Consider the following 24,755-nt stretch of genomic DNA (forward strand, 5'->3'; position numbering starts at 1 on the left):
ACCAAATCATAATATATCATCATCACAAATTTGGTATATCATGAAAATTTTCAAGATTCCTCCCACAAATTTCCATCATATAAGTAAAAATGCATAGAAACATTAACTATTCCAGATCATTACTCCACCTTTTCAACATAAGCAAATCATCAAAACACCTTCAGAGCAGACAATCAAGGGGCTTATATTCGAATATTTCATAAGTATATATATATATACACATATTACAGAAGATGATAAGGAGTTGAATAGAAACATAGACCCATGCAAGGAGTTAAAGAGAAACACAGAGTAGTCGATGGTGAAAGGCGAACAACAAAGGGAGAATTTCGGTGGTCGTCGACGGTCAGCAGCAGTATCCAGGTCAGTCGGCCAGTTCCGCTAGGTCACTCACCCGTTTTGTCATCCTACCCTCTCTTCTTGTCTTTTTTTTTTTGGTGCAAACGTGTGGTTTCACGCAGGTTTGGGCAACTGGACGAAAGACTAGAAGAAGCCCTGCCAACACATTCAGGCCGTTCTAGGGCCTCCAATTCGAGCTACATAGCGGAATTGGAAAAAAAAAAAAAAGAGGAGCAAATTACAAAAAAAAAAAAAAAAAAAAAACCCTAAGGTTTCGTGTGTTTTTCAAATTGAACTCTAGGGTTTCAATTTCATCAATTTAAACCCTAAATTTTATTATGTGTCATAATTTATGCCCTCCGTCTATTTCCGTCTACTAAACTAACAGAGAACTTGTTTTTTTAACACGTGTCATTCTCTTACTTTTTATTTCAAAATTAATGTAAAACAAAAGTTATTTTTACCATGAACATATTACAGAGGATCAAACCTCCTTATTTCTCAAACTTCACTTTCAGCCATTCATTCTCCAGCACTACCCATTTTTCCAACCGCTCTACCACCACCCCTAAATCATTTCACAGCCATTGGAGAACACACCCCATCCCATACCACCACTGCAACTTGCTATATAAAACTATGGCAACCCCACAACCATCATGGTCCGAAACGTCCCCCCACCAAGCACATCAATTTCTTTGCCAACATCATTCCTCGCTGAAATCGATCGTTCCTCATCATCAACTTCCCTAATATGAAAGCTTCGGTAGAGATCAAGCAAAGAGGTTCAAAGGTTTGTCTTAGATCGCGAAGGTTAAAAGCAGTTCGCCACTCCCCCGCTCTTGGATCCGAACCCCCTCTCTCTTTCTCTCCATTTCTTATTCTCTTCATATCTCTTTCTCTCTCTTCTCAACTCTTATCATTCGAAGCAACACCGTCGTCCTCCACTCTGCCATCTCTACCTTAATTTCAGATCTGAGTGATGAAATCCTAGCATTCGCCATTTGAAGGTCGTTGTCGAAACCCTAGCCTTTGTAAGAAGGATGTGTTCTTCAGATTTCTCTAAACTCGAATTTGCACATTTCGAATACAGGTCTTGATATTTCAAAAATGGATTTAGAGCTCTCTATTCTCTTTTCTTCTTGAGGTTATGGCGATGACAATGATGATGATGATGATGATGATAATGGAGCTGTTTTTAATTTGTTCAAAAATATGTTTTGTGTTTTTTTATTTAAAGTTTGGTTTGGCTTGGTATTGCAACAGATAAAAACATATAAAATTTGTTCTTCTGTTGATCAGATGATGATGATGATGAAATCAACGAAATCGATGAAATCAAAGATTTGGGGCCTTTTATATAGGGCTAATAAAAAACGGCATCGTTTTGGGTAGGTTTTGGGGCTAAAAATGGCTTTCTCCGTTACTTCATAAAACACAGATGTTACATTGGGACACGAAATAAACTCCAAGGCTTTAATTGTCAAAATTAAAAACTTAGGGTTTAAATTGTAAAACACGCAAAACCTTAAGGCTTTTTTTTTTTTTTTTTTTTTTTTTTTGTAATTTGCCAAAAAAATAAAAATAAATAGATAGCTCTCCTGCAAAAGCAGAAGGAAAACCACCCCCTCAAATGGTCTGTCTGGCTTCGTTTCATATCTAGAGAGATGGGAAGTAACAAGAAGAAGGTGGGATGTGGAGGTGGAGAGGAGGGGAGATGGGAGGGGCTTAACCCAGAGGTGCTGGCTCAGATATTCGTGAGGATAGAGGCGGAGGAGAGGGTGAACACGGTGGGTCTGGTGTGCAGGTCCTGGTTGGAGGCTGTGGCTGGCCCCTACTGCTGGACCGACATCGACATCGAGCAGTGGTGCCGCAGGTCTAACCGGCCCCCTCACCTCGTCGACTCCGCTGTCAGGAAGCTCGTCCGTCGCAGCAAATGCACCTTCACCCGCCTCTCTGCTTACAAGCTCAGCGACTCTGCCTTCTCCTTCATCGCCAACTGGTATGTATACATATACGCACTCACAAGCAAACCCACTTTCATTTTGTTGTAACATAATAATATGAGCATTTAAGCAACAACGCGTTGCTTTTTATACAAGAGAAGAGATGAATGTGAGTTTGATTTTTTTTTTTTTTTTTTGTGGGTGGGGGATGGTGATGCATTTGCTGCTTTGATTGTGTTAATGTTAGATGAGTTGCCCCCAATGTGGTTGATTTGCCCTGTATTCTCCGTTCATTGTTTAGAAATCAAAATTTGATATAATAGATTCAGTGTGCCATCTTTTGTATGACTCGTGAAAAAATCAAAATAAAACATAAAAAAACACCACCGGAAATTTGAATTTAATACATATCATTACACGGACCCTTGTCATTGTAATTATTTAAATAGATTGAAAATATTAAACTTATGCACTCTCTCTTTTCTTTATTCGTTTTACTTGCTCTTTTTTTTTTTTTTTTCCCTTTCCTTTGCTTAATTTTTTTTTGATTCCAATGTAATTTCTTCTATTTTTTTACCAAGAGTTGTTGTCCTTTATATAAGTAAAAGGGGTTTGTGAAATGAGACTATTAACTGTAGGATTAGGAATGTAATTTTCAAAACGTCAAGGGTGAGATGTAATTGGACCAAATCTCAGGGAGTGTCAATGTAGTTTACCGCCCCAAAAAAAAAAGAAAGATCGAAAAAGCTCTTGTTACATATGTGTGATTTTGTTTTTGCTTTTCTTTGACATATACACTGATTTTTTTTGCTTAGATTGGTTTGTGAGATATAATTGTTTTCTATAGTGAGAAACAAATATGAAAGGCGATTGGCAATTTTCTTATGATTGTTGTGTGGCCCTGAGAATCTTAGTTCATTATCAAATCTTAAACCTTTTTTTTTATCTAAGTTTATGTAATGGAATGTGTTTGGAGTTCGCTTTGCTGTGTTAATCAGTAACGGTACAATTATGTTGGTTTGGATGCTCACTTTGACAATAGAATGATCACTACTCGCGAATAAACAAATAGTTTGATGGGAAGAAACCAAGTCTGGAAAGTGATGATGAAAGTACATTAGACCAGTTCCAATTAAGTATTCGTTTTTTATTGGTCTGAGGATCTTATGTTGCTTCAATTCATGTACCTTGTTTTGATTGAAATGTAGGAATATGAATTACACACAAGAAGCCAGCATGATTTATGTTTGATTTGTTACTTTAATGAATGTAAGTATGTCTGTTTGTTATGTTTCTCTCCATTTATTTTGGGATTTTTCCAGTTGATACATCTAATTAATCTATACATACACATGGACAAACACATTTTATTTTTGAAGAGAAGATAATTTTAGGTTTGATTTGATGACAGTTTTGGATCTGCATTTGTTGGGATCTATGTGAAATCAAACACCCTATATATTTGTTTCAATTTTAAATATAACTGCTTTGAATGCTTTGAATGCTGCAGAGTTAGCTAAAATGTGGTTAATTTGCACTGTATATTTGGTTATTGGCTTGACTTAGAACTTATACATTTTGGTATTTTCAGTAAGCCGCCATGTGTGTGCATGCACAACTTTCACACGTGCTTGTTGTCTGTTTGTGTGTTTTCTTGATACTTCTATTATTTACATGTACTGAGATTTCTCTTCCATTTTGGGGCAGTTAATTTTTCTGTAAAAAATTAAAAAATTAAAAGAAAAATCTCTTATAAGCAAAGTTTTCTTTTGGTCTGGTTAGAAAAAAGGAAGGAACCATCTTTGTTTCAACGTTTCCTTTGCTGGTAGAAAAAAAAGCTTCATAATCATGTATGCATGTATATTTTGATAATAAGAAACAAATTGGAGGATGTGATGAATGAATTTTAAGCCAGTTCCAGCTACATGTTCATTTATGTCTGGCCTGAGAATTTCGTGCTGTATGAACATTGTTTTGATCGTAATAAAGAAATATGCATTCAAGAAAAGATGGCAGTAGTTTATTTTAGTTTGTTAATTTGATGAATGTCACTCTGTTCCAATGGTAATGGTGCAGAATGGAAAGATTTTCTGTTCTTTTTTGGTTTTAATGTTATTTTTTTTATAAATATATGAATATGCCACTCATTTCTATACATAAGTTTTGGTGGGGATTGAGAGAAAATTCAAGTAGCCTAATCTTTCAAACCTTTTATAAATATGAATTCGTACGTGACTTATGGCACTTCAGTTTATATACCTATTTTACATTCTAGTATTACATGTGATGCTTGAGAGTTAGATTGGCTGATTCATTTCTACTCAATTGGAATGAGTTGGTTTTCTTTTATTAGGATGATACCATTGTGGTTCACAATCCATTTCACCCAAAATATGTAGCATAGCTCGAGTTACTTCCTTCAGTTGCAGGAGCTCTTTGGCATTAAACTAACGAGATATAACCAGTTAATTTTTAAAGCAGTGTTCAGTGGCACTGTCCTATTGTCTGAAGTGATTTTTGCATTTATAACTATGACAACATAAAGAAGTAAAACATATAACCAAGCCTCCGTGTGTATGGTTCTTTTCTTTTTCTTTTTTTCTTTTTCTTTTTCCATTACATGTATAATTGACATCATTGCATATACAGGCTGTTAAATACTTTGGGATAAAATAGGACAATGAGTTCTTGATCTTTGAAGATCAATATTCTTATTTGCTTTCTGAAAATGCTCCAAGGGAAATTATTACGTCAAAAACTATCACAAAGTTGATGTTCTTGTGACATCCATGTGTTTAACATTGTTATTCCATGAGTTAAATGTGTTGATGGTGATACAACAGTATATCAGACCGACGTAATATTTTTTTCCCTTTTCCCTGAACTTGTAGCGCGAGATATCTCAAGGTCCTGCAAATTCCTATGAGCGAGGTCACTGATATGGTGGTTGAGAAGCATGCAGGGTCACTTGTGAATATCACTGTCTTGGACATTAGCTATTGTTTGAAGATCACATGCAAAGGCCTTACATATTTTGGAAAGAAGTGCAAGTCCCTCATTCACTTGAAACGGAACATGCCCCCACCAGAATGGAAAAATCCCACACAAGTGGTGACTTCTAAGATTGATGATTCCGAGGCAATGATCATAGCTGATACGATGACAGGCCTCCATCATCTTCAACTTGGTTTTGGGCGTTTTGGTGACCATGGGCTTGATTCTATCCTTACCAAGTGCAAGGAACTTACCCATCTTGACATTCAAGGTTGTTGGAATGTGGAGATGGAGGGTGAACTTGAAGACAAGTGTAAGCGACTTGCAGTGTTCAAGAGCCCCTGGCTTGATGATTATGAGGATGAAGGCTCTTCAGAAACTGATGGCAGTGGAGCCGATACTAGTGATCAATCATCTTCCTCAGACTCGGATTAGTTTTTGGTCCTTTCATGTTCTAGTTTTTTACTTTTCACACCGTAAATGCATGCATGATGAGATTGTGTATATGGGTATACAGTGCATATAGTATAGGAATCTTAGTCACTTCTTTCTGATGAGATACATCTTGAGGTTTGCTAAAGAAACTATAAGAATTGGTGGATATAATTATGTCATTATAGGAAGATGGAGCTGGGAACTGGTTATCTAAAGTTAGCCTTTTTATATTTTGACTTGAGCATTATATGTTTGTACATGATGGAAAATGGTTTGCTTTCTTGTTCATTTTGTACGTTGCTTTCTTGAAGTGTTTCTTTGGCGCTTAAGTATGTTCATGCTTGAATAATTTGACTGCATTTCAGAAAAAGCCAAATAAAGTAACCGTTTTTTCTTCTTAATATTTTTCCTTGTAACTTCCATAGAATCATTTAACTTTCAAAATCATATGTATGGCCTTCCTATATAGAGTCAATTCATGTTGCAAATGTTATGCATTAGATGCCAGTTGTATCAGTTCTTATTACAGGATCTAAAGCTGCAAGTCTGGTAAATTGTTGTTCGACAAAGAGAACTCTTTTTTCTGTTTTTGACAATTCATTGGTGCGAAAATGATTTTGAATACTCAACACCAGTGTTTTTATGTCAGAATGATCAACTACTGTCTCTATGTTTGGCCTACCATGAATCCATTATTGACTCTATTCATCTGATTGACATTCCTATTAGATGTGGTTCAACCCTGCAAGCTGCAGGAAAGCATACCTCAGAGATGTTGCTGCAGTTACACTTGATTGAGTTAATTAATGCATGTTATTTCAACATCTAGTAATGTTGGCGCTAGGAGATTTATCAGAGATGGTTCACCTTAAACGGGCACTAACTTAGATTTGTACTGGCACCAGCGCAATGAAAAAACACTTGCTTTCAAGTTATCTTCATAGAGATGCCTCAAAATTATGTTGGCTGTTATAACAATGTTAATGAAGCTTGAATTGTAAGTTTCATATTCAACCAACAAACAACATTTCAAGACCAAGGGGTTGGGCTGGTGGATGAGGAGCTCCCTTACTAAGTGTGATGCCTGGGTTCGATTCTTACTATGGTGAACTAATATTTTTTAGTGATATGGATTATCATTAAATGTTGTACTGAGGAAACGCCTATCATATGGTCTAGTTCCATAGGAAGATTTTACCACTGCCACTGTTACTCTGTTTCACCAAACTAAACCAGTGGCACTGGAATTCAAACTGCTGCAACATCCTGGTGAACAAAGGCTACTGTGACATGTATTAAGAAACTTGTCACAGGAACTCTGGTTTGCATAATCACTGTGGTAACTATTTGTGGGATATCTTTCTGGACAAATTTGATTTTGTGCTATCACAAGAAAAAGAAAAATACTAATTTTGCTCTGCTTTAGTGACTGGTCTATCAACCTTCAATGCTTCATTTTCTCTATATTTTCTCTTCTATTTTTTCTGGTTTTGGAAGAGTCATTGAATACCTTCATTTCTTTCAGTGTTCTGTGTTTTAAGTCCCAGAATATCCATGCTCAGTACATTATGATACCCCAAATCCAGTAGTTAGTATGCAGCATATCTTCCTGAAGTGTTTTTTTTTTTTTATTATTTGGAGAGGGTATAAATATGTATTTCGATAAGCTGGATTCACAACCTATCAAAGGTATCCTATATATTCCTAATTTTCATAGCCACCATGGCGATTATTTTAAGGGGGACAAATCTCTTGGGACACAACTGTTTTGGCATTTTAGGAACAAATGGGAAATGAACAAATTTTGTTATGTTTTGAATGCTTTTTCTTTCAATTAAACTTTATATAGTTTGCTTGCTCAGATCTTCTCTTTATTTCCCCTTCCCATTTTACAGTTTTGACGGAGGTGTCATTGAGTACCTATACATCTTTTCATATGTTGGAAATAAGTTTAACTCATATTACTTTGGTGTCTGAAAAGGTAGTACAAAGATCTTATAACTTTTCGTCTTTTCATGGTTCTCTCTGGCAAGAAATTAGACAATCAAGATAATTTTATAATGTCAGACACCAAATATGAATACCATTGATAAACATGGATGTATTTGCCAGGGGAAAAATCTTTAGGAGGTGATAGATTTAGACATTGATTCTGTAAACTCACATTTTGGATTCATATAGTCTAGTTTTACATTGTTAATATATAATATACACTAAATAGGTTAATATATATTACACACACATTGTATGCTGTTGTATGCTGTAAAGTCCAAACACCAATGCTGTTGTATGTTGTAAAGTCCAAACACCACTCACACACTTTCATCATTGCACATAACTTTTGTCTTCTCCTTTCAGTGCTTCCTCTATAAATAAGCATCACTCTTGTAACTAATTCAGACAATTGAATACAACATACATTCATTCAGTCTCTCCTTTTTCTCTCTCTCTCTCTATAAAACTATCATGGTATCAGAGTCCAGTTATACATTTCTGGCAATCTTGGTTTTTGGTACTTAGTCCCGTACACAGTAGCACTACACCAAACAACTCGGAATCTCCTCACGATTCCAACGGCACCACGCCCGTCCTCAGAAACACTTCCACGCGCCCACACGCGCCACCTTTGTCCTCGGTGCGTCACCACTTCCGCCACTACTCTCACACGCGCCATCTATTGCTGCTCACGTCCACCACGCGCCCACACATCCGCGTCTGACGTCAGCCCTGCTTCTTGGGTGCGCCGCGCCTGCTATTGTGCGCCTCACGTGCGCCGCTCCACTATTGTGCACCCGCGTGCGCCAAACCTGCTCCCGTGCGCCGCGCCCCTTCTGCTAACGTACCCCTCACTGCACTTTGCTAACGTGCACCGCTGACATCATTTTTAGCCTCTGTTGACGTCATCTCTGCACAGCACACCTTTCCTAGTTATTTTCGACCTTCCGGACTCACTGGTACACTCTGTTTTACCTAATTTTGCTCCTACAGGTCTGCTCCTATTTATTTCACCTTATTCACCTATTATTATGGATCGTCATGATGCCTCCCATCCTATTTCCGTTATTTTGAATGGTTCCAACTATGTTCTGTGGGCCCAAGCCATGTCTTCCTTCCTCAAATGAAAGAAGCTCTGGTGAATTATCGCCGGGGATGTGACCCAACCGGTGAAAGACACTGATGCAACTACTGCTACTACTGCTACTGCTACTGCTACATATGAAGACTGACTTGAGGAATGGGACAGCAAGAATTACCAAATCATTACCTGGTTTCGCAATACCTCTGTTACCTCTATCAGTCTTCAGTTTGGTCGCTTTCAGCTTGACTCTGTCACTGCTCCTGCAAAAGACATCTGGGATTTTTTGAAAGAACAATACCAGACTACTGGTCTAGCCTATCAATATCAACTACAGAGCCAACTTCACCGCATGCGCTAAGAATCTAGTCAGTCCATTAATGACTTTCTGTCTCAAATGTATTCTGTTTGGGACCAGCTTACTCTTTCAGAACCGACTTGGCCTCACCGAGAAGATGCTGGTTTATTTACTATCTATCGTAATCAGCAACGGTTGGTGCACTTTCTCATGGCTCTCACTTCCTCTTTTGAGCCCGTCCGTGGTTCTCTGCTTCATCGCCATCCATTGCCCACTCTTGAACAAGCTATTTCTGAGTTGCTCTCAGAGGAGACTTGTCTCGGTACTCCCCAAACTCATCATGTGGACTCTGTTCTTGCCACTCCTTCGTACCGACCATCATTTACCCAGCGGACCACTGCCTGCCTCTATTGTCAGAATTGGAGCCTTCATTCAACACATCTCCTGGTCAATTGCCCTGTCAGAACCTGCCGATACTGCAACAAACTTAGTCTTGGTCATCTGTAACAGGATTGTTTTCGCAATCCATCCCGCTCATCCTCCACTAGCCACTCCTTTCGCGGTGGTTCTTCCCGGGGGAGCTTTCATCGTTCCGGGAATCAGTCTCATCACACTAACACTGCTTTTGAGAATCAGTCGCATCACACTGCTACTGCTGCCTCTGAGGGTTTCTCTGAGTCACCTGCTTCGTCTACCCCTCTTTTTACTCAAACAGATGTAGAGGCCATGTTCAAACACCTCCTCTCCCCTGGTACACCTCCTGGTACACCTCCTCCTACTGCTTTGTCTGTGATCCCAGGTAACTCTTCTTGGTATTTTGACTCAGCCTGTTGTAATCATATGACCTCCAACTCTACTATATTTTCTTCCATCTCTTCTTCTCCTCATATTCCCTCAATTCATACTGCTGATGGTTCTCTCATGTCTGTCCGTCATGTTAGTACTGTTTCCACTTCTTCTTTATCTTTGTCTCAAGTTTATCATATCCATGCTCTCACCTTAAACCTTATTTCTATTGGTTAATTATGTGAACTTGGTCTAACTATCACATTTTCTGCTACTAATTGTTTGGTGCAGGACCCTCGGACGGGGCAGACTATTGAGATCGGCCGTAAGCACGGACGTCTCTATGAACTCATTCACCTTCATGTTCCTGACTCTCCTCAAATCGCTGCTCCTACATCTGCTTCCTCATTATCTCATTTTCATCTTTGGCATTGTTGCTTAGGGCATATTTCTGTTAATCGCTTAAAGTCTTTGGTTTCTAGTTGACAATTGGTCATGTAATTCCAGATAATTTCGATTGTATACCCTGTCAACTTGCCAAACAACCTGCTTTATCATTCAATAAAAGTACTTCTGTTTCCCATGCACCTTTTGATCTTATACATTCGGATATTTGGGACCCCTCTCCTACTACTACTATGGGGGGATCTCGTTATTTTGTTGTTTTTATTGATGATTTTTCCCGGTTTACTTGGCTTTTTCTCATGAAAACTCGGTCTGAACTTAAACACCTTTATTATAGCTTTGCCCAAATGGTCCACACCCAATTTTAAAAAACCATCAAACTTTTTCGCTCTGACAATGCTATGGAATATCGGGATTCAAATTTCATTTCCTTTCTTCAGCATCATGGTACACTGTCTCATCGTTCCTGTGCTGGCACGTCCCAGCAAAATGGTCGTGCTGAACGTAAACATCGGCATATTCTTGACACTACTCGCGCTCTCCTTCTCTCTTCTTCCTGCCCTGAAAACTTTTGAGGGGAAGCTGCCCTCACTGCTGTCTACACTATCAATTGTGCTCCTACCCCTGTCATCCATAATCAAACTCCTTTTGAACGTCTGCATGGCACTCCCCCTCCATACACCAATCTTCGGGTCTTTGGCTCTGCCTGCTTTGTTCTGCTTCAATCCCATGAACACACCAAACTTGAACCTCGTTCTCGTCTTTGTTGCTTTCTTGGGTATGGAATTGAACATAAAGGCTTTCGCTGTTGGGATCCTCTCTCTAAACGTCTTCGTATCTCCCGCCATGTCATTTTTTGGGAGCACAAAATGTTTTCCTCATTTCACTTACCCACACTTTCCACTAATATACTGTTTACTAATCCCTCCATCGATCTCTTCTTTGATGATTTTGATACGGGTTCCTCCTTCATCGAAACGCCCTTGTTCACTCCTGATCCCGTCCAGACTGCTCTTCCTGAAGGTCCACCTCTCACTGCACCACCTCCTTCTCCACCAGTTCTTCCTCCCACCGATCCTCCTACGGGTCGACCACACCGGGTAACTCAACCTCCTATCCATCTTCATGATTATATTGTTGGATCTGCTGCCTTTTCTACTTATGAACCTACCTCCTATCGTGAGGCCTGTACTAATCTTCTTTAGCAGCAAGCTATGACTGATGAACTCTAGGCTTTAGACAAAACTCATACTTGGGATCTTGTTGATCTTCCTCCTGGCAAAACTACGATTGGTTGCAAATGGGTTTACAAAATCAAGACTCATTCTGATGGCTCTATTGAACGCTACAAAGCTCGTCTTGTTGCCAAGGGCTTCAACCAGGAATATGGTATTGATTATGAGGAGACCTTCTCCCCTGTTGCTCGGCTTACCTCTGTTCGCAGTTTACTTGCTGTTGCTACTGCTCGTCACTGGGAGCTCTTTCAGATGGATGTCAAAAATGCTTTCCTCAATGGTAATCTTCTTGAGGAGGTCTTCATGCAACCTCCACTTGGGTCCATTTTTCAACCTCATAAGGTTTGCAAACTACAGCGTGCTCTTTACGGCCTCAAGCAAGCGCCCCGAGCTTGGTTTGCTAAGTTCAGTTCTATCATTCATGACTTCGGGTTCACCTCTAGCTCTTATGACTCTGCTCTGCTTATCCGGACTACTCCTCATGGTACCACTCTTCTCCTTCTATATGTGGATGATATGATTATCACTGGTAATGATGCAGCTGGTATTCTCCACCTCAAACGTTTTCTTCACTGTCAGTTTGAAATGAAGGACCTTGGTACTCTTAACTACTTCCTAGGCCTTGAGGTCTCTCATGATTCTATTGGTTCCTATTTGTCACAGGCCAAATATGCATCCGATCTTCTGGCTCATGATGGTCTTACCGATTGCAAAACTACCTCTACTCCGGTTGATCCTCAGATTCGTCTCACTCCTCTCGATGGGGATCTCCTCTCGGATGCTACTTTTTATCGCCAGCTCGTCAGTAGTCTTGTCTATCTCATAGTGACTCGTCCTGACATTGCCTATGCTGTTCACATTGTTAGTCAGTACATGTTGGCTCCTCGCACTCCCCACTATACGGCTCTCCTCCACATCCTTCGCTACCTCAAAGGCACTATGTTCCATGGCCTTCACTACTCTGCTTCCTCCTCTCTTGAACTGCGTGCCTTTTCTGATGCTGATTGGGCTGAGGATCCTACGGACCGACGCTCCACCACGGGCTTCTGCTTTTTCTTAGGAGATTCTCTTCTTACTTGGCATAGCAAGAAACAGTCCCTCACTGTCCGCTCTAGTACCGAAGCTGAATATCGAGCTCTTGCTGATACTACTCAGGAGCTTCTCTGGCTTCGCTGGCTCCTCACTGATCTGGGTGTGTCCTCTTCTGGGGCTACCTCTCTCTATTGTGACAATCAAAGTGCCATTCAGATTGCTCAAAATGATGTTTTTCATGATCGCACAAAGCATATTGAGATTGATTGTCATTTCATTCGACAGCATGTTACACGTGTGTAGACGTCCCCGAACGCCCCGGGAGGGTGATTCCCGTTCTGTTCATTTATTGGGGTCACTACAGCTCAGGACTCTTAAATTTGTCACGGTTCTAAGTCTGAACCAAAGAGTCCAAATCCGGCAAATCGTTTTGAGAAAAACAGATTTTTGAAAAGAAGTGCCAAACATGGACTGCTTTGCCAGATACAGAGTCGCCACCTAAATGTTTTTTAATGGGAAATTTAGGAAACCCTGACTCGGTGCCAAAGGCCACGTGTCCGTCATCACCAAAGTAGCCTCGGCTCGGGAACTTGGGTACGATTGGGGAAGGTCACTTCGTGAGCACCCCTGCTCGCCCGATCAAAGATCGGCCTCTACTAACCATGATATTTATTTTTGAAAACTTTGTGCGTTCTTATTCCGGTTTATTAGCCTAGGTTACTATGTGATGCGCACAGCATATAAGTATAGACTGGGTCGCCCGAATTGAAACAAAACATTTCATGTTTGTTTTTGAAAGATGATTTGCTATTCGCAAGTAGGCTTAAAATGCAGATTTTGCCACCCGCAGGTGGGCTTAGGAAAAGATGGTTTTGCCACTATCTAGTGGGCTTAAAACAAACATTTGATGAATTGTCCCAATCCAAGTAACCCAACCTTCACCCATAGGCATTCATGCAGTTATATCACATAAGCATTTAGCCTCATGGTAAGCATGCTATTCATGGCAGCACTCACACGCATGCAAGGATGCTAAAGCATAGAACTTACCGAGTACTCCAAGCCAAAATAGAAACTACATTAGAAATCATGCATGATCCTAAGTATACAAAAATGCCTAATGCAACGCATGCAAAATGCAACTATAGCAGGCTCGGCTATTCTAAACATGGCATATGAAATGCTACAACTATCATGTATTCAATTTGGAATTGAAAATACAATGCAGTTAGTATGATGCGCCGAGCCCGGTGCATGCAATACAGATGAATGATGCAAACATGCTGTCATACTGTATGCTAATTTAAATATGCCCTAATCTAACCATCAAAAGCGGATAAATAAAAGGGAGAAAGACGTGGGGTTGGAAGACATACAACACACTCACGCACACTTATTACAGTTGTGCCCTCGCGCAGAGGGTCCGATTAAATATACAGTCCCGAGTAAAAGAATATTACAGTCCAAATGATACAGAATCCTAATTAATTAACAAATTAACTAAGAAAATATTAAAACTAGCATGCAAGCTAGGGGGCTGCCTTGCTTCTGATGGATGATGCATGTCCGGGTTGTCTTATGCGGAAATCCACCGGAATGCCCCAATCAGCCTCTGTTTACACCTTTTCTTGAAAAGCGTGCCAAGTCCCGAAAAGTTGCTGATTCTTCATTTTGCTGCACAAGAGAGCAGGAAAGGGGCATAGCAATGTATTTCACAAATATATGCATGCCTCGATCCTCGTGCCACCAATCACGCATATCGATGCATGATGGCAGAGGAGTCGAAATGCACAATTCAATATAGGATGAATGCACATGAAAACACAGCTAAAACCTAACTCCATCATGGATGATCCGGAGTGTCGGTGACTAGGGAATTGAGACGCATTCCGTCACTCGGAGTACGAAATGTGCCTCATTTCCCGTGCCCGGGCTAACTCCTATCCCGAACACGATGCAACATGCATGATATGCATGAAATGCAACTAAAATACAGTCCTAACATACACAATGCTATGGAATGACATGCCTCGAAATGCGTGCGCACGTGCACGCAAACCGAGAAAATGACAGAATGCAATGCAAGTGATTAAAATGGTATGGAAAATACAACATGGACTTATACTAACATGAGAGAGCCTCAGCCACACTCACATGAGAAGCTGGTTGATGAAAATGAAGTGCCTCGAAATGCGTGCACACGGGCACGCAAACCGAGGCAATGGCATACGCAATGCAAATGACATGGAAACATGATATGGACTTATACCAACATGAGTGAGCCTCAGCCACACTCACATAGGATGCCGGCGGATAAAAAAGAAGTGCCTCGAAATGCGTGCACACGGGCACGCAAACCGAGGCGATGACAAAATGCGATGTAATGACATGGAAACATGATATGGGCTTATACCAACATGAGTGAGCCTCAGCCACACTCACATAGGATGCCGGCGGATAAAAAAGAGGTGCCTCGAAATGCGTGCACACGTGCACGCAAACCGAGGTGATGATAAAAATGCGAACTATGGCATGGAAACATGATATGGGCTTATACCAACATGAGTGAGCCTCAGGCACACTCACATAGGATGCCGACGGATAAAAAAGAGGTGCTTCGAAATGCGTGCACACGGGCACGCAAACCGAGGCGATGACAGAAATGCGATGTAATGACATGGAAACATGATATGGGCTTATACCAACATGAGTGAGCCTCAGCCACACTCACATAGGATGCCGGTAGATGAAAATGAAGTGCCTCGAAATGCGTGCACACGGGCACGCAAACTGAGGTGATGGCAAAATGCGATGTAATGACATGGAAACATGATATGGGCTTATACCAACATGAGTGAGCCTCAGCCACACTCACATAGGATGCCGGTAGATGAAAATGAAGTGCCTCGAAATGCGTGCATACGGGTACGCAAACCGAGGCAATGATAGAATGTGATGCAAATGACATGAAATGGATAGCAATCATTCTAATGGAATTTCAGCACTAAAATATGGGGGAAAACAGTCCCGAAATGAGGCGAAATGACATGAAATGCATGGAATTGTCCCGAAATGCGAATTTAGGCACCCGAAATGGCCTATAGCTATGCCAAACATGCACAACATGGACATGCAATGCAAAGACAGAAGCTAGACAGTCCCAAAAAAGGCACTTTCACAGTTATAAACATGGCCAAACAGCAAGCATAGGTATGGCAAAAATGGCATGCAAGAATAGGGGCCAAGAGAGGGGTAATGAAGCAAGTGATATAAGCAAAACCCAAACTGAAAAATTTCCTTCTACAACATTGAAGAGGGACTAAAAATATGAATATTTACAGTATATGGCAGCCTCAAAATCAGTATACAAACATGATAGAAATGTGATGCAAAATGAGGCTCAAAAGTGGCTATAACATGAGGTATACAAAATAATCATCAAACAGACAAAGACCCTTAATAAAACATGTAGAATGGGCCAAAATAAGCACTTTTTCAGAACTGTAAAATGGCCAAAAACAAAAGCATGGTAGGCTGCCATTGCATGCAAGAATGGGGAAGAAAAGAGGAGTATAAAGGTAGGTATAACATGGAAGTCCCAAATGGTGTTGAGCCCTTCTTCAATGTTGAAGAGGGGCTTAAAATAAGCCTAATATCAGTTAACAACATACTCGAAAACAGATTACTCATGGGCCAAAAATAGCATGCAAAATTATGACATACAAGAGGATCAATGAAGCAAGTGTATCATGGAGGGCTCAAACAGGGTTGAGCCCTTAATGAAGAATGAAAATGACCTCAAAAGAAGGCCCTTTTCAGTTAGGGCCGGAGCTTGAAACAAAAAGCAAGTGGGGCTTACAAATAGATCAAGAAAAAGAGTCAAAGTGAAGAAAAGGTTACTCACCCTTGAAGACCAAAACTTTTGTTGCTTCTTGGATCAATTTGCAGCTCCTTTTGCCTTTGAGAAACCTTCCTTGTTGCTGGAAATGAGGTGGTGGTGGTAGAGCTTGGTGGTGTAGAAGAAATGGTGCTTAGGGACTTAGAGATTTTTCAAGAAATGAGAGGCATGGAGATGGAGTTGTGTATGGAGGCTTGAAGGTGAAGTTTTCTAACCCCTACAAGTGAGGCCATCAGCTGGTTAAAAGGGCCAAAGAAGGGGTGTAAAGGTGGGGGAAAAGGAGGGTAACTTTCCCCCACAAAATATCCCCCGGATAAAGATCTTTTCTGGGGGATAAAGCCTCACAGCTGTAAAGGGAACAGTGCAAGGAGCTCGGCCGGCCTGGTACTTTTGCTGCAGGTGGCCGGTCGGCCACACCCTCTAGCCGGCCGGCTAGGGGTCAAAAAGGTCAATCAGATTTTCTGGCCGGCCACCAACTGGTGGGGTCCTCCTATGTGTGTACATCACAACCCTGTGGTTAAAAGTCCAAGAAAGTGGGTCCAAGGGGTTCAACATTAGCTCGGAAAGAGAGGTTCAAAAGGGTCAAACAACATTAGTGGCCGGCCACCATTTTTTAGGATCCTCTCATGTGTGTACATCACAAATATGTGGTTCAAAGTTCGAGAAAAAGGGTCCAAGGGGTTCAACATTAGCCCGGAAGGAGGGGGTCAAAAGGGTCAAGTTGAATTAATGGCCGGCCATGAACTTTTAGGGTCCTCTCATGTGTGTACATCACAAATATGTGGTTCAAAATTCAAGAAAATGGGCCCAAGGTGTTTAACATTAGCCCGGAAGTGCGAAAAACGGGCGCCGGAGGGCGTCGGAGGATGTATAACTGGTTGCTGCAACAATTGCTGGCCTCCCACCCTTCAGTGACCTTCCTAGTGATAAAACAGAGGTACCTGCCAAAAATGAACGAAAACCGTTGCAAAACGAATGCTCGGGGACCAAAATGCGCAGTTCGGGGTCCCGAAAATGGGCTGTTAAGCACCGAAAGTGGCATTCGGCCACGAAGTGGGTTTCTCAGACCCCAGTGTCCCTCAAAAGGGAGAAAATAGGAAGTATGCCAAAAAATAGAGCAATAGGAGATGGTTAAGCGGTCCCGAACCGAGGCACACGGCCTACGGTCCCGAAAAACCGGGAACCGGACTCTGAAATGGGCAAAATGGCCTACGGCCACCAAATGTAGCCTACGGACATTGAAAGATGGTCTACTGGACCTCTCCCTCCCCTCAGGAAAAGAAACAAAGAAAACCGAGCCTGGTTCGCAAATCGAGGCAAGGCTATAAGAGGACTCGGAAGTCCGGAGGCAGGGCTCACGGCCGCGACTCTGAGACTTCTGAACGAGCACATTATGCAACGTCACCGAGCGCTCAATCGGTGATGTCTGAGTCTTAAGGTCGGTCAAAAATGGGGTGTCTACAACGTGGTACTGTTCATCTTCTCCCTATTGCTTCTGTCGATCAGCCTGTTGATATTTTCACCAAGGCTCATCCTCCTGGTCGCTTCTGTGATCTTGTTTCCAAACTCAACTTGGTGGATGCCTACCCTCCTTAAGTTTGCGGGGGGTTGTTAATATATAATATACACTAAATAGGTTAATATATATCATACACACATTGTATGTTGTTGTATGCTATAAAGTCCAAACACCAATGCTGTTGTATGCTGTAAAGTCCAAACACCATTCACACACTTTCATCATTGCACATAACTTTTGTCTTCTCCTTTCGGTGCTTCCTCTATAAATAAGCATCACTCTTGTAACTAATTCAGACAATTGAATACAACATGCATTCATTCAGTCTCTCCTTTTTCTTTCTCTCTCTCTCTCTATAAAACTATCATACACAATGAAAGAAATAAACCTCATCTATATTTCATCCAGATTGATTATAATCATGGGCGGAGCTACTGTATCAGTAGTGGTGTCAAGGGACACCACTCTCTTGAATTTCTTTTTAAGCAAATATAAACATTTACCCAAAAATGAAATTATAGCACATCCAATTCTTGACTACTACTTCATTTAATTTGATTCCAAATTTAAATAAAAAATCTACTTTGATATGAACTACTTCAATTTGTCATCAAATTTTTCACAAATTTTTTTAAAAAATTTGCCTCTTGTCTCAAATCTTCATTTTCATCAAATTTGTTGAAAAAAAATTCATCTCCATTGTTTTATCTATTCAAATTTTAATCAAATTGAAATTCGATAAAAAATTTGATAAATTCTCAATTTGATGAAAAAAAAAATTCTCCCTTTAATTTGATAAACATTTGATGAAATGATTTTTTTTATTTTTTATGTTTTAAATAGACATTTGATAAAATGATTGAAGATAGCTTTTGAGCATTTTATCATCAAATTTAAATTTGATGAAAAAATGATAAAAGATTGGAGATGCACTTCAAGAAACAATAAAGAATTGTTATTCCCATTCTACCAATGACAACTAAAACTGTGAAAAATCTTTCCTTGCGATGCAATTTATGAAGAATTAAATGAGTAATTTTTTCCCCTTAAATTATTATGTGGATGAATTATTATGTGGATAGATATATGGAGAAAAATGTGTTTTGAAAAAACTAAAAATCCCCTAGATATTGATTTGTGATTACATATCAATTTTGTGCAATAAATAACAATCCCAATCAAACAGTCAAGACAAATCGACACAACAATTTTACGTGGAAAAACCACAATTGGAGCTCCTCCAATTGTGATAAAAAAAACCACGAGCAAAAACCACAAAACAATCCACTAAGAAGACATAAAGGAATTACACAGGTCTACTCTCAATTTTCTAGCAAATCCACATCCAATCGAACTGACCCCTATGTGCCTCTTTCATCTCGTCTTCATCTCGGAATTGTCTTGTACAATGTTGAATCCACAACGCCGATGTCAAATCCACGCCGATGAACCACTCCAAAATCCACCAAAGCTTCAGGCCCAAATTCCTCGGAATCCACCAAAGAACAACTCTCTCTTTTGTGAATAAAACAAAATAAACGAACAAACCCTTTGATATAATCCACTCAATTCATGATATAAACTCTCACAGATATCAAAAGAAACAAGCAAAGAAGTTTCAGATAGAAACCCTAATACCTAAGAAGAAGATTTGGAAGCTGTAAACCTAAAAACGGACTGAAACACATATTTATAGAAAATAGAGCCGCAATCTCCGCTCGAGCAGAAGAATGACTGCTCGAGCATATCTATGCTCGAGCGTAAGAATGGCCGCTCAAGTGGAAAAAAACAACTCCCAGTACTTTTGCAGGCGAGTGAAACTTCTGAAAGGTCGCGATCTCCGCTTGAGTACAGGAATGGCCGCTCGAGCGGAAAAATAACTTCGATTTCAATTTTTCTTTTTGCTTCGAGGGTGTTGCCCCTCGACCCCGCTTAGGCACTACCCCAGACCCGCCAAGGGGCGCTGCCCCCTGGATCCCCGCGAGCAGACCGGGCAGCTCGATTCCCGACATAGCCAACGAAGTGGCAAACATGAAATAATTAACTTTTGAAACATCTCGTTACAAGGCACAATTCAGGTTGCATTCGCATCTAAAACTCAAAGCTTTACTGAAATAAAAGATCGAATACAATTACAATTGAAAGAAGTTTTTTCGAACAGAATTGCCAATAATAAAAACCTAACATGTTTGATAGCTTTAAGTAATAAGGTTATCTTATAGCGATTTCAAAAATAGAAACTTACCATGAACAATTATATAAGAGTAGATTTTTGTTGAAGTAATAGTATTAATGTCTCAATTTTTGTTTTTTTTTGTAATTTAACAAGTTTAAATTACACTTGCCAGTGAAGCTCATCTAAAGGAGGCCCCATTTTGATCCCAATTTGGTAATGAGCATTCTGAATCAAAGCTGAGATCCTTCAAGCTTCTGTTTGATTTTAACGGACCTGGAAGACGTTTCAAGCATGGAGATCTCTGTTAAAAGCCACCGAGATTGACAGAAGATATAGGAGGGAGCTTATGCTTATAAGGAGAATTGGTGTCAGAACAAGCATCTAAATTTACACCCCTTAGCCTTGGTGAGCTCATTGACCGTGCTTTCGCCTTGGCAGATTCAGTGGCAGCCATGTAAGTTGGAACAACAGGAGAGCTTGCAAAATCGTTGTCTTCTCCGACAGAGAGTTGTTTCTTATGAACAAATGATCTTTTTGGAGCAGATATTGGAGGATCCAACTCCTCTTTGTAATATTGTTTCTGGGAATTTCTCGGTTTGAATTGTCCTCCGTGTTGCTCCCTGATTCTTGCATTTGAAGGGAAAATCGTGTCTGAATTTTTAGACAATTGAGTGTCCACCCATTGTTCTAACCAGTATCTCCATCTTCCATTGACCTTGTTGTGTTCTGATTCCGTGGACCTCTGATTTTTTTTGCTTTCCTGAGTAAATAACCAAGTAGGGGAAACTAAATGTGAAATGACAGAAAAAATAAAGCTACCAAACTTACTCGCTGACTCAACGAGTATTCTTTTATCCTTTCTCTTTTGATGGCAGCCTCTCTCTTGCTTAAGAACATGCCATTTGCTTCATCTTTTGACAGTATGCTATCGTCCCACATTCTCTGACTGTTTGAATCAATCTGCAAATTCAGATATTGTGCTTTCTATTTAATTAAGACTACAAAATAGAAGAATGAAACATTAATAAATTTTAAAACCATTTGTTTTTTCAAAATGTTATGATAGAACCAAAAGATTAAGAAAAGAGGATTAAAGGCAAAGACCTGCAGTGAAATTTGTCTTCTGACTGTCTGTTTATAGGGGTGATGTTACTGTACACAATCCCAAAAGGGTGTGTGTGATATGCCAAGTTGCAACTCATTGCGGTCTTAGTTATGAAATAAGTGGCCTAAACACCACTTTCTCGGCCTAAACACCACTTTCTGCCATACTCAGAACGACTTTAGGTCATACCTAAATTAGTGAGTCATAGCCAACACCACATGGTGTTCGTACTTGATGAATTCCGCACAGATAATAGAACATTGTCCTAAGGTTTTCATTTACGCTATGTCTAGTTGAGAAATTTGGGAAAGGATTTAAAAAGGAAAAATGAAAAGAAAGATCATATTTTAGTTAATTTCACACACTTTTTTCTTTTTCTTTTTTTTTCTAAATTCTTTTTCAAATTCCCCGATCAAATACAGCGTTAAGCAATCTGACAGTCAAAGAGCCTGCGAAACAAAGATTAGTGAGACTGGCCAACTAGGGTGTGCTTGGAAAGCCACTCTATGCTCAATTCAGAAAGAGAAGCTAGGTAGAGAGAGAAAGCAAGTTGCGATTTTGTATGCTTAGCTTACAGAGAAGATGAAACCCCCTTTTTATAGAAGCTTTCATGACCCCAAAAAAAATTCCTAAAACCCCAAGATAACTCATAATATACAAAGATCCAAGAAATTCTAAAACGGGTTGAAATAGACCAAATACCAAAAAACTGGGTAGAATCTAGCGAGTTTGCCAACGGGTTTTAGACACAATTCGGATTGAATTCAAGACATGCACATGCATGCCTACAACACAAAATAACTTGATGTAGGCAAAGAAGCCAGAAGAAGCTAACTAGCTAGCTGGGGTAGCACCAAAACATGAAAAAAAGAAAGAATCCAAAAATGAATGCATTCATTATTATTACTATTTGGTTTTTGCACTGACCTTGATTAGGTTGGCATTGAAATTAAAACCCTGCAACACTTTGTTCTCATGAAAAGTATTCCAAGTCCCTTCCACCATTTGAAGTTTCTTTGCAGAGACCTGTGACTGGAAACTTACCATGGACTGCAAGCACTTAAGAGTGGCGATAGCTTGGCGCCTCACTGCACGTCCTCTAATAATCGCTTGAAGCCTCACTAATCCCTTCAATGCTCGTAAAGCTTTTCTTGCCTGCAAATACATCACTCCTACATTAATGCGACATGAGGCAAAAATAAATTAAATAAGTTTTTCAATTGAAATAGAGAAGTAGTGTTATCTAGAAATTGAATGGTTTCAATCCACAAAATAGTACATAAAAATAAAATAAAAAGACGGCAGAACAATACAAAAATATGCATGGTTTTTCAATACGCCTACGCTACAAAGGAGAGGAGAAAAAATAAGAATTATGGAGCTCAGAATTATGGAAGCTCTGGACGTCTGGTGGGACTTTCTAGAGCCTATGGCTCTGGAAGCTCTGGAGCCTATGGCTCTAGAAGCTTTGGACGTTCGATGGGACTTTCTAGAGCCATAGGCTCTGTTTGGTGAAGCTCTGGAAAGTTCGTTCCAGAACTTCATTTGAACATAATGTTTGTTTAGGATTTTTAAAAATTAATTCTACACTCACTTTTGAAAACGCGGTCGGAGGCGGAAAAAATTTGGATTATCGGTCGTCCCACCGGATGTCTGGCCAGTTGACCGGGATAGTGATTTTTTTATTTATTTTTTTTTTTTTTTTGCAATTGACACGTGTTAATTTTTATATATTCAATAAAAAATATTTTCCGAATTTTTAAATTTTTTTTATAAGTTTTAATAGAATTTTGAGTTGTGTGTTTGGTTATGAGTTATAAGTTTTTGTATCAAATATCATATGTCACATCAAAAATTCCTAACTCAATTCAAAACTCTTTTCAAAACTCTTTCACCAAACAAATTTTCTACACTGAAATCATAATTCCAAAGCTCATAAACTCAAAATACAACTCTATTCTCAAATCATATTTAAAAAACTCTACCAAACGTAACCTATATTTTTACCAGTTAATCCAAGGGAGAGCTTATCCAGGGACTGTATATCCTAGCCCTTTCCCTAGGGACTGTTAATCTAATCTCCAATTTTTCAACCAAACAACAGATTACTCAATATGTTGGACATGGAATCCAATCTCCCATTCCAATTCCTTCAAACAAACACCCCCTAAATACTTCCACAACTTCAGACTAGGGACCAGACAGGTATGGATGCCTTAACCCTGCCTTGGTTTTTTAAAAAAAAAAAAAAATCTCAATTAAATCTAAGTGTACAGTAAAGTATTTATCACAACAAGAAGGATTTGAACAAACAAACTCACAAGATAACCCCGAAAGGCAGTTTGAATTTTGGTGGCAGCAAGATCTGGAATCCCACTCTGACATTGTTGAATTGATTGAGATGCATTGGCTTGACTGTTAATGCCTGAAACTGAAAATTCTTCAATTTCAGTGAGCCGAACAACCTCAGCGGCAACCTGTGCAGCTGCAAAAGCAACTTCAGCAGCCACAACAGTTGCAGCATGCTTGCTCTGCTCTTCCTCTTCCTCTGCTTTACTCAGTGGGCTTTCACTTGACAGTGACAGTGACAGTGACACTGGTGCTGGTGCTGAAATTGATGCCAATCTTTTCTTCTTCATCCTTACCAATCCCCATCTCCTTCTCTTCTCCTACAAACACCCATTTACATTATAAACTAGTACAATTAATTGATCAAAGAATCAAAAAATATACATATATATACCTTTTCTGGTTTTGAATGTGTCTTTGCAATGAAGAACCTCTTTAGTAGACTGAAGCAGCTCTTCTTTGCCATGTATAGGACCACCACTTCAGCTGATCAAATGTCAATGAAATTTTAAAGAGAAAAATGGGTTTTCATAATTGGAACCTAAACAATTTGGAAAGAACAAAATGGTGACTTGAAAAGACTAATCCAATTGCCAAATTTGAATAAAAACAATAATCACCCCATAAAAAAGCTTTTTGGAAACTGGGGTACTACTTTTATGGAATTCAGAAAAAAAGTAGCCTTTTTAACATCAGAAAACCATTGTTTATAGCATCACATTCAATAAATGGTGGATCGAAGAACTTTTCATCACAGTTTGGATTGAAAAGCAGTTTTTTATTATTTTTTTCTTCTCAAAGAACTGAATTCTCTAACACTCACAAAATGGTTCGTCAGATGCAAAATGGGTTTATGTTTTTTCACATGTTCAATAATTCATGAATGATTCTCATCTTTTTCATTATTTGAAAAATCTGCTCAGCACGTGGACGTTCCAAATTTTTTACATGAATATACATTTTTATAATTAGAAAGTATATGAGTTATTATTATTATTATTGTAATTGATAAGCCCATGAATCAGTTAAAATTTAGACAGAAACATAAGAAAATTCTCATAATTAATATCGATTACAAGCTCTAATTTGCATCCAAAAAAACAACAAAACTAACCCGGAGATGAGTCAGCTAATTATTTTATCGCATGTTTGTTTGGGAGTT

General features: G+C 39.5%; 2 protein-coding genes and 1 pseudogene across 2 annotated transcripts; 1 reads left to right on the forward strand and 2 right to left on the reverse strand.

Moving 5' to 3' along the window:
- The first annotated feature begins 1,973 nt into the window (after nt 1–1,973).
- Nucleotides 1,974–6,010, forward strand: LOC145819689 (F-box protein FBW2-like). Its single transcript, XM_082913593.1, has 2 exons — nt 1,974–2,341; nt 5,177–6,010. Exons 1-2 carry the CDS (start codon nt 2,007–2,009, stop codon nt 5,712–5,714), a joined length of 873 nt encoding a protein of 290 aa, XP_082769719.1. The 5' UTR covers nt 1,974–2,006; the 3' UTR covers nt 5,715–6,010.
- A 14,222-nt stretch (nt 6,011–20,232) lies between these two features.
- LOC114270578 (protein IQ-DOMAIN 11-like) lies at nt 20,233–21,341 on the reverse strand (annotated as a pseudogene).
- A 773-nt stretch (nt 21,342–22,114) lies between these two features.
- Nucleotides 22,115–24,472, reverse strand: LOC145789003 (uncharacterized). The gene is made up of 3 exons (XM_082913594.1): nt 23,988–24,472; nt 23,566–23,913; nt 22,115–22,399 (listed from the first exon to the last, which is right to left on the reverse strand). Exons 1-3 carry the CDS (start codon nt 24,057–24,059, stop codon nt 22,151–22,153), a joined length of 669 nt encoding a protein of 222 aa, XP_082769720.1. The 5' UTR covers nt 24,060–24,472; the 3' UTR covers nt 22,115–22,150.
- Between the last annotated feature and the right edge of the window lie 283 nt (nt 24,473–24,755).

Source organism: Camellia sinensis, chromosome 2 (assembly GCF_055761805.1).
Source record: "Camellia sinensis isolate YWXY chromosome 2, ASM5576180v1, whole genome shotgun sequence".
Lineage (NCBI taxonomy): Eukaryota > Viridiplantae > Streptophyta > Magnoliopsida > Ericales > Theaceae > Camellia > Camellia sinensis.